The following is a 10,257-nucleotide window of genomic DNA, read 5'->3' on the forward strand; positions in this document are numbered from 1 at the left end:
GCTGAAATGTGGGGGGGGGGGGGAGTTCCAATGGTTTGACTAAACTACGGCGGAACTACTTTCTATAAACGAGACAGTCTCTCTCCCCATAGGAGAGCGTACTCCTGTGTAGACACCTCGGACTGCGCGCTTGCCTCCCTGAAGGGTGGGGGGAGGTAAAGGGAAGGGCCTGTTTTGATTGTTGGGTCACCTGCGATTTACCCACCAGGGGAAGGCTCAGAGAGGGAAGAGGAGGCGGAGTCTTCTGCCTGGACTTGGCCAAAGCAAACGGTGCCTTCTGCGGCTGAGGTGCTAGGAAAAGCAGGTGTGGATGGGTCGTAGTACACACAGCCGGAAGGTGCTTACTCTTGCTCTGAGCTGCTCAGGGGAGGGAGGGGGAGCTGAGAATCAGGGGAGGGGCCCTTTAAAACTGTGGGGTGGGGGGCAGGCCCCGTGGGCCCCTTGCTAGCTATGGGCCTACTGCTTAGACTTTTAAGGATACTGCCACAGGCTGGCAAAAACAGGGCCTGTTTGGGCAAAGATTAGGATCAAGGAGGAATGAATTCTTAATGGGGGAAAAACCCAACGGTAAAACCACAGGGCACAGTACCCACTTCCTGGACCAAGCCTCTCCTGAGCTTGGGGGTGGGGTACTCTCAGGTAGATTTTGGTAGTAACTGACTAAACACCTGCAAAGAATTTTTATCAATGGCAGCCTCTCAAAAGCTTTCTTGTAACATCCTAATTGGCTCCCATTTCCACTGGGAAACACCCTTGGCCTTCCAGGGTTTGTAAGAGGAAAGGAAAAAATTAAGGGTTGGCCCCACTGCCCGAATTACAAAGATGCAGCACAGATCTGAAGCTGAGGAAAAGACTTTTTTTGCAGACTAAAACTACTGAGACTCAGGTTAAGTCCCTGTTCCGCCTAGCATGCCTCACAGGACTGTTGTTAAGATACAAATCAAGGTTAGGAGTGCCATGTATGTTGCCCCAAGCTCTCTGGAGAGAGACTGGGATAAAAATGTAAAAGGTCACTCCCTCTTTATCCTTTTCCATAGCTTTCCAACTAATCTGACTGGGCTGAAACAAAGACCTGCCAGTGAAAAAAGTCACACATGTAATTTTGAGAAACCAGAAGGTTCTTTTAAGTTGGTTCTTTAGGGTCTCCCTGGTATTGTATGCCACCTGTAGCATCTCATGGGTCTCAAAATGCCCAACTTCCGTATTAAATCTAAGTTTCTAGTCCTCATGACTGCAGGGAGAATAATGAAAACCATGGTGACACAGTAATTAAGGAGCAAAAAAGTCTGACTTAATTTCCATTGCAAGTCAAGCACTTTACATTTAACAGAAGCATAAAAGTCAATTCGACTCGACTGCGCGACTGAACAACAACAACAAAACTTTTTACTCCATTCAGACACCAAACTAAACAAAGGTTAACAAATTAACTATGGTTTGGTACAAAACCTGAATTGACAGAGTACAGTTTATCAACAGCCAGTAACTAGAATTAGAATCCACTGCGTCACAGGAATGTTAATTTGACAGTTTTCCCAGCTGTTGGAAGCTCAAGCCATGGTTTGGTTCTCAACAATGGTTCCTACAAACCGCAGTTTGGCTCAACGTCTGAACCAAGTCACTACAGACACAACAAATTACATTGGAGATTATGACAAATCTTTTACAGTCAGGGAAATGATGCATGAAATTAGGCAAGCAACTAATAAATTTAATGCACTTCACAAATGTACGCAGCAACGCCTCTGGCTTACAACAAAGTTCCCTAAGAAGCCTTCGAGGTCATCAAGTTAAACACCACAGATGTAGGCCTTCCACAGAAGCCAACTCCAGTATGATTCACACATCTGCGGGGGGGGGGGGGGGGGGGGAAGAAGACTCCACTGGACCAACCAGTTCTTTCCCGAAAAAGGACAACTCATCCCTTCCACTTGACCATGCACCACGAGTCATGAATGGATGGCCCTTTAAATAGCAGCAGCAGCAGACTGCTTTCTTGGAAAGGTCTGGGGGACATCAGTGGAAAAGGACTGCCCCTGCACAGCTGAAATCCTATGTACTGTCTGCGGGGAGTAGAGCCCCAACGACATCAGTGGAGGTTGCTCCTGGACATGAATGTGCTTTCAGAAACTTCTCAAGGAACTGAAAGCCAACAGGGCAGAGGGTATGAAACTCAGATAAAGTGAAATATTTTGTACTCCACCCAACGATGCTCACACCTGTATTTTTAGCCTCCCCCCCCCCGAAATGATAACATAGTTTTATGTATTCATGTTGCTGGACCCTGATCCCACCAAAAGAGCACTTCTGCACTTAAAACAAACAAACAGAACAGCAGCCATTAAAAGAGAGGAGCACCTTCCTGTACCCCCCCCAGAACCAGCCAGCTTTGCTTTACAACGGCCAGTTTCCTGCTTATGAACACAGTCGTAGGTAGAGGTGAAGACCACGTCAGGAGCCCGGCCCCTAAGGCTTTTTATTATCTCACCCCAGACTGATGACTCTTGTCTACCTTAAGCACGTCTTGGGAGGCCCTGTGCCCTTGGCATCTGAAGGGCAAAGGGAGGTTATGTGGGACCGGGCCTTCCCTGAAGTGGAATCAAGACTGTGGAACTGCCTTCTGCTGGAAGTTTGCTTTCTGCCTTGCCTTCTCTATTGACATTTCAGCAGTCAGCCAAAGCAATTCTCCAGGGAGCTTTCAGGGCTGCTCCACTAACCAGAAACCTGCAATACTACTGTCCTTTCATTTAGCTTCCTTGTTTTTAATTATCTGATTATTCCCTACTGCTGTCTTGGATTCTTGTTAGATGCCTTGGAGACCACAAATAAAGAGCAAATGTGAATCAAACTTGCAAAGACTGCAAGAGGTCAAGTCTGAGAACGGGCAGGGCTTGGCCTTGTCAATTATGGGGGGGGGCAGAGAAGAGCCAGACACAGCAGGCTTGCCCCCTCTCTGACTACTGACCTCTCCTCCTTCCTCCCCTTATTAGGATCAATCAAGTATCTGCAGGCAGCAATTAGCATTGCCCCCCCCATTCCTAGTCTATAATCAGGCCGATACCTCCTGGGGCAAGAGAGCAAATTGTACAGAAGACAGGATCTTGGCTAAAATTCAGCCCACTTATGGGGGAAGAGGGGAATTCCCTTCCAACAAGGAGCCATCTATCCTGTTCCCACAAGGGCACAGAGACATCCTTGGCAACAGGGACCCTACATGCCAAACAAGGAACAGTAAATCCTCGGGCTAGCCCAAGCCACATCACTGCCCACCAAAAACATTGCCCAGCCCATAATTTTTCTTAAACTGGCAAAAATGTCCATGCCAGATGGGATCTCTCTACCATGCAGGGCAATACTCCACACATACTCAGAAACATTTCTCATTTCTTAAACCACCCCAGACCTAACGCCACAGACGTGGTTCTAGAATCAAGTTCAGCCGGGTTAAAAGCGGCCCACTCTGAAGACACCAAGTCTGCCACTAAACATTAAGTTTATATATATATTTTGTCCTAAGAAAACCAGGAGTTGGAGTATTAGGATCTGAAGGGCCAAGTAGGAACAGCACCCTTTTTTTGAGTTTGCAGAACACCCTTCCTAGTTTGCCGTTAAGGTGTTCTAGCTGTGGACTTTAAGCCCTGATCCCCAGCAATCTTGAAAGCAAACCGCTTTACAAATCAATCAGGCCAAGTGAGAACTGAGCAAACAGAGCCTCCAGCACCTCCAAGGCTTAATTGATTTATGGTCACTTCTGACACCATGTGACACCCCTTCTGATTTTCCATATTACTCAGGTCCAAACTGCTGCCACTCCCTCGGTTTAGGACCAGCGTTCAGAAAAGCATTCTTCGATCTCTGCTCACAAGCCTGCCTTGAATCAGAGCGGTCTCCCAACAAGGCGTTTGTGGCTTTTCCGGGCACAAATCCAACAAATGACCCTCCTCCCCATCATTTAACCCCCGTGGAAAAACTTCACCTGCCGGATTTCAGCCTGCCACAGTGCTTAGACCTCCTTTGCTCCCTCAGCCTCAAACTAACAAAAACCGCCCACCGTAGGAAATTAGCAGGAAAGGTATGCTAGATAAAGGCATGGAAAGATTACTAATTAAATGTGTATTAACGAAAGCACATTTGGCGTAGGCGTTGGGAGAAGAGCGGCCGCCCTGACTCTTCTCGCATCCAATGAGGACGACCCCCCGCCGCCGCCGGGCTCTGCCACCACCCCCTATATGTTGCCGCGGGAGGGGGGGTGGCTCTGCAGCCACAAACCCAGAATGGCCTCTCCTCTCCCCCCCCCCCCGCCCCAGTAGTCAGGCCAAGAAATCTTTGCAGAGACTTGCCTCTCGAACAAGGAACACCTTTCCTGCCTCCCCTTCCCAAGTTTCCAGAGGAAAGAAAAGGGCGTGGCGGAGTCTATCCCAAGAACTTTGAAAGCTGCAACGTGGAGGGGTGGGGGGGGATTTTCAAGGTCTATTAACATAAAATTTGAAACAAGCCATCGAGGAGCTGAGCCGGGGCGGGATCACGGCTTGACCTTCCACTGATGTTTGGGAAAGGGATTCTCCACTCTTTTCCAGCCACCCGGGCGATTTGCACTCCTCACTTCACCCTGCATACTCTAGGGAGTATAGAAAAGAGGCGTCGTCCAAGCAACGGCGGCGGCGGCGGCGGCGGGGTTTGGGCGAAAGCCCTTCCCTGCGCAGAAGCGAACCCTCCCGCCCACAAACCCCGCTGGCCCCCGCGCGTCGCGTCCCGGCTCCTGCGGCGCCCCTGCGGCTCGCCTTACCTGCGATGAATTGGCGGCGGCTCTCGTCCAGGTGCGCGGAAATCACGTCTCCCATGGCGGTCAGGAAGCGTCAGCAGCCAGCGAGGAAAGAAGCGGGCGATGGCAGGCGAGTCCCGCCTATAGGCACAGAAGGAGCCCCCGCCAGGCGATCAACTCCATGGGAAGGCGACGGAGGAAGGAAGACAGGCGAGCCCGAGCCAGAAAGAAACTGCCCTGCCTTACGCACGCTTCGCCCGCAGCTCTCCCACGGACACGCCTTTCTTTCTTTCCCGTCCCCTCCCCCTTGTTAATTTTCCTTCCCCCCCCTCCCTTCCCCAGCCCGACCCAGCTCTTGAGCAAAGACTTCCTCCGCCCCCCTCCCGGGATCTCCTCTTAGGCAGCCATCCCCGTCTGAGTTGAGCCTGCCTCCCGCCTTTCCCTTCACCGGCAGCTCCAAAATAAACGGGAGAGGAGCGAAACCAAAATAAGAAGCAAAAAAGAGATTCAGCTCACAAGTTGCTGGTAGACTCTTGTGTCCCCAGTTCCCTCCCCAAAGAGCAGAAGAGGGGGAAATTGGCTGCCGGCATAGACAGTCGTAATTGTTTGGATATAAGCTTTACAGTATATTTACTCGAGTCCAGTGTAAGTGCCAAGGGCTACAGTGCCGAGTACTTCACTCTTGAACTGCTCCAGATATAATCTCAGCAATCCTTCCAACAACCCCATAAGGCAGGCCAGCACCATTATTTTCATACTGGAGACAGGTAGCCTGACCTGGATAGCCCAGGCTAGCTCAGTCTCATCAGATCTTGGAAGCCAAGCAGGGCTGGCCCTGGTTAGTAAATGGATGGGAGCCCTTGCAGGAACACCAGGCTCCTGACACACAGGCAGGCAACGGCAAACCACCTCTGAAATGTCTCTTGCCATTCAAACCTTACATGGCTGCCATAAGGCAGCTTCGAGTTGATGGCATTGTCCACCACCACCACCACGGCTGAAGGTGGTGGCTGGGTTCCAAGTAGCAGTGAGTTCACCATGGCAATAAGGTTTGAACCAAGGACACCCCACACTTCACTGTTTTCCCTCAAACAACTTACTGCCTCCCTGTTTGGAAGTCAAGGTCAAACCTTCATGCCCCTGAAGCTGCCTTTTTCACAAATGAAAGCTTTGTCAAGACACTGAATTCTGCAGCTGCTGTTGGTCAGGGGTGGTAGGTGGCATTGAACTCAGGCCTGGTTCTTACAAATGGTATTCAACCTTTACCTGGGTTGCACCACTGCAAGGCTACAGGTGAGGATTTACAGGACTGAATGAGCTTTCAGACCAAAAAGAGTCATTTCAGATAGAAAACGTCTCAAGGACAAGACTAGCTTGGACCTCTTTTCCCTGAGATGCTAGCCTTCTATATGCAGGGGATTTTTTTTGGTATGGGAAAGGGGCCTTCAGTCACATAAACAGAAGCTGCCTCATATGTGGTCAGGCCGTTGGCCTATCAGGATCAATGTTCTGCACTCTGACAGCAAGCCTCCAGAGTCCCAGGCTGAGGTCTTTCACATTACCTACTGCCTGAGCCTGTTAACTGAACATGCTGGTGGGGATTGAACCTGGGACTTTCTGCTTGCAGTGCAAGTGCTCTAAGCCTCAGCCCTCCCCATCTTGTGATCCCTCACCTGCAATATGAAAGGGTTCCAAACATAGGCCCCGGTCACACGGGCTGGATATCGCGGGGGGGGGAGGTGTGGCTAATTGCCCCAGAGGAAACTAATGCGCGGCTGCCCGAGCACACGTCCTGGTCGAGGTCCCGTGGTTCGGGGGAAATGCCGATCAGACAGGTATCCTGCAGCGCGATCGCACTAGCAATCACTCTTTGTGCGCATGTGCTGTTGCGCAACCTGCGGAGATGAACAGCAGCGGGCGCCGGATGCCACGTAAGTCCACTGGAACGCGATCAGACGCCCGCCCTTGGCCCACGGTTTCAGGAAACTAGTACCTTGTAGGTACTAGTTTTTAACTCCGCACTTTCGACAGGGAGCCATGGGTTCGCCACGGGAGCACTGCGCTTCCCAGGTGTTGGGGTGAGATCGCGCCTGGAAAATCCGTGGGACTCCCGTGCCTCTCCCGCTGCAACTTTGCCGTGTGACCGGGGCCATACTTGTTCTACCTCATCTGCGGAGATGAGGAAAGGAAGAGTTCAGAGCCATGCCTCCTGAGTAACACATACAAACAAATCTAGGATATGCAGATCTACCTGATTTTCATAATACATACAAGCCACAGAAACCAGCTATTTAAAATATCCACAATCACTTGGCTAGGGCTGTGTGAAAGATGAGATAACAAATGGGTAGAGATGTTTCTTTAACGGGCCTAGACGGGCTGAAAGCTGCTTGCTTAAATGAGCATTGATAGCTGATGGCTACTAGCTGATGTATGAAGCCATGCAGCGAGAATGCAGCCGGCAAAGGGGACCAAAGTCTGAATTTCTGCACCTGGGTGGGAGATCCAGGGAAATGGCTATTTGCTCTGTGGTCAGCTGATGCTGCTTTAAAGATTAGCATTGTCTGAGGGCCTTGTCTGCTTCCACACTGCCTGGCTCAGCTCATGTATTGGGAAATAGAAATTATGAAAACACTGGTAATTCGACTGTCCCTGGAACTCCGTACCCACGCACGGGGAGCAAAAAAACAATACTCATCAAATCCAGTTCTTTGAGTCAGCACTTACAACAGATCCACATTTGTTTGAGGTGGAAAAAAATGTACTTGCTGGCTGCTGGAAAAAAGCAAAGGCCACCATAGAACTTACAGAGCTTTCTGTAAGAAGGGACGATTCCCCTAAACACCAGACCTTCATCTCTTGGGGGGGGGGGCAGGCTATGTGCAGCTCCTACTGCTGAAATTGTTTCCCTAGGTTTCTAAAGCATTTTTCAACTGTTGCACAAAACTATCAAAACATCTTAAGATCACGTGCAAAAAAAAAAAAATTAAAACAAACCATCCTAAAGGTCCACCCTAAAACTGGAGGAGGGAACACACTTAGGGCTGTTTTGCAAAAGTAGAACAGAATGGTCTTTTCCTGCATTTGAAAAACCACAAGAGAGACTCTAAAGCTTTGGACACATGACCCCTTTGTATGGAGAGGCAGAGCAGGCATCAGTGAGCTGTCCCCCCACTCCTCTGTGACTGCCCGCTCATGCGCATGGCATCTCCACATAGAGGCAATATCCATGCATCTGCTCCCTCCCTGTTATCAGCAAGGTTTGGAAAGCATCATCTTCAGTTATGGGAAGGGAGCATATGCGTGGACATTGCCTTGATGCATAGGCTCTTTGGGAGCACAGTGCTTGAGTAGGGTTACCATATTTTGCAAAGCAAAAAAGAGGACATATTTCCCAACTGACTGCTTCAAACAAGTGATCACGATGACAACTCTCATTCCAAATGCCCTTACTGTTTAAGCTGTGATAATTGCTACTTACTAGGAACATTCCTAGTAAGAGGACCCCAAAAGATGACATTTTCATCAGATTTTTTTTAAAAGCCCAAAAGAGGACAGACACACACACAAAAGAGGACATCTGGTAACTCCAGCTTGACACCCTCTTCCCAGTTCGGTGTAGTGGTTAGGAGCATGGACTCTAATGTAGGAGAACCGGGCTTGATTCCCTGCTTCTCCACATGTAGCTGCTGGTGTGACCTTTGGTCACTTACAAGTTCTCTCAGAGCTGTTCTCTCACCAGCAGTTCTCCAAAGAGCTCTCTGAGCCCCACCTACCTCACAGGGTGTCTGTTGTGGGGAGGGGAAGGGAAAGGAGATTGTAAGCCGCTCTGAGACTCCGAGTGAAGGGCAGAGTATAAACCCAATCTCTTCTCTTCTTCTTCTTCCCATGTCACTTAGTATCCCTGCTGCGCCCACTTCAAGGGACACAAGTCGCACATCAGCAAGGGGTGGGGGATGAGCTTCCTTTATCTTCTAAAGGGGGAGAGGGTTACTATGCTCTACCAATCTATTTTCCCTCCTGCTAGGGTGACCCTCCCAGAAAGTCACTGAAGTTGGAAGCCTCCTTTTTGTAGAGGGCGAACATACAAACAGTTCCACAGAACGGAGATTTCCATTTTATCACACCTGCACTGGAAACAGGGCCCAAGAATTGCTTCCCTAAGCCAGGGGCAAACCATTCCATTGAAAACAATCTCATAAAATTGTGCTTCATTTTCAAAAGGAGTCAAAAGGACTGTAAACAAACCATGTAGTGATTGGCTTATAGTCTAGGCTGGGCTCCTCTGGACCCCTGAAACATATGAAGACCCCCTTCCCCATTACTGGGCCCTGGAACCACAAGGAGAGATGTGGGAGATCCATTTCAGCCCTCAGGAAGAGAAAAGGAAGGAGCCCACCAGCCAGCCACAGCCCAAAATGCTGTTTTTAAAAAAACTGTCATGGCTGCAAGCGCCTCAGTTGCCTTGGCAACTGTGACCGAATCAGGGCTCAATTCAGGTAGCAAACGCTGTGTACTTTGGTGACATATTTCTCTGGAGACCTGGAAGTTGTAGGAGGCACCAGGGCTAGTTTAGAGTCCCCGACACCTGGCAGCGAGGAGAACATAATATGAGGGCCAAGTCAAAACTCACCTCCAAAGGGAGAAGGGGAAGATAGGGTGTGGATTTATCCCTCCACCCCCAATTCTGAGGCTGGTGGAGCTCCAGACAGCTGGGAAATGGCCTATCCTGGGAGAAGCCAGATTGTTTCCAAACCCTTGCCAGGCAGGCCTGCAAACATCCTTTAGGGGCTGCCCCTTGGGAGGAAGTCAAGGGAACTAACATACCGAGCAAGTTGTTTCAATAGATGTGTCACGGGAATGTGCCAGCACTCATTTACAATGTTGTTGCTACTTTTCTTGGTAGCAAGAGCCACCCAGAGTCACCTTGAAGTACTCAGTGCAGAAGCAAATGGTGCGTGGCAGAGAGGCAGGTCAGAGGCCTTCCCCTCTGGTGTCTGAGGAACAATCACTTCAAGGGTCTGCCAGGAGCTGTAGAGCTGCCATGTTTGGGGTTGGGGCCTTCTCAGCAGCTGGTTGAAGTCACAGAGTTGTCAGGTAGCCCAGGCATGGAGTGCCTTCTCTCCATGCATTCCTGTTTTGCAGAAACAACAGCCCATGTACATTGGAGATAGGGTTGCCACTGCCAGGTCTGGCTTGGAAAATACCTGGAGACTTTGGGGGTGGGTCCAGGAGAGGGTGGGGTTTGGAGAGTGAAGGGACCTCAGCATGGTACAATGCCATAGAGTCCACCCTTCAAAGCAGCCTTTTTTTCCAGGGGAGCTGATCTCTGTCAGCTGGAGATCTGTTGTAAAAACGGGAGATCTCCAGGACCCACCTGGAGGCTGGCAACCCTAATTGGAGATGCGTGGCAAGGATCTGGCAGGAACATCGCAGCTACATCGTGCATTTAGCATCAAGTCAATTTCCACTTCTTTTTTTAGCATGGGGACCGT

At 50.0% G+C, this 10,257-nt stretch overlaps 1 protein-coding gene across 1 annotated transcript in view; it reads right to left on the reverse strand.

Annotated features, from left to right (window-relative positions):
• The window catches only part of FAM129B (family with sequence similarity 129 member B), a 137,770-nt gene extending 132,742 nt beyond the window's left edge, over nt 1–5,028 (reverse strand). Inside the window, exon 1 of the mRNA XM_015421168.1 lies at nt 4,787–5,028. Coding sequence (XP_015276654.1) covers nt 4,787–4,841 — 55 coding nt within the window. The 5' untranslated portion in view covers nt 4,842–5,028. The remainder of the gene's footprint in view (nt 1–4,786) is intronic.
• Between the last annotated feature and the right edge of the window lie 5,229 nt (nt 5,029–10,257).

The sequence above is a fragment of the Gekko japonicus genome, unplaced genomic scaffold (assembly GCF_001447785.1).
Source record: "Gekko japonicus isolate JY-2015 unplaced genomic scaffold, Gekko_japonicus_V1.1 scaffold40, whole genome shotgun sequence".
NCBI classification, from domain to species: Eukaryota; Metazoa; Chordata; class Lepidosauria; order Squamata; family Gekkonidae; genus Gekko; species Gekko japonicus.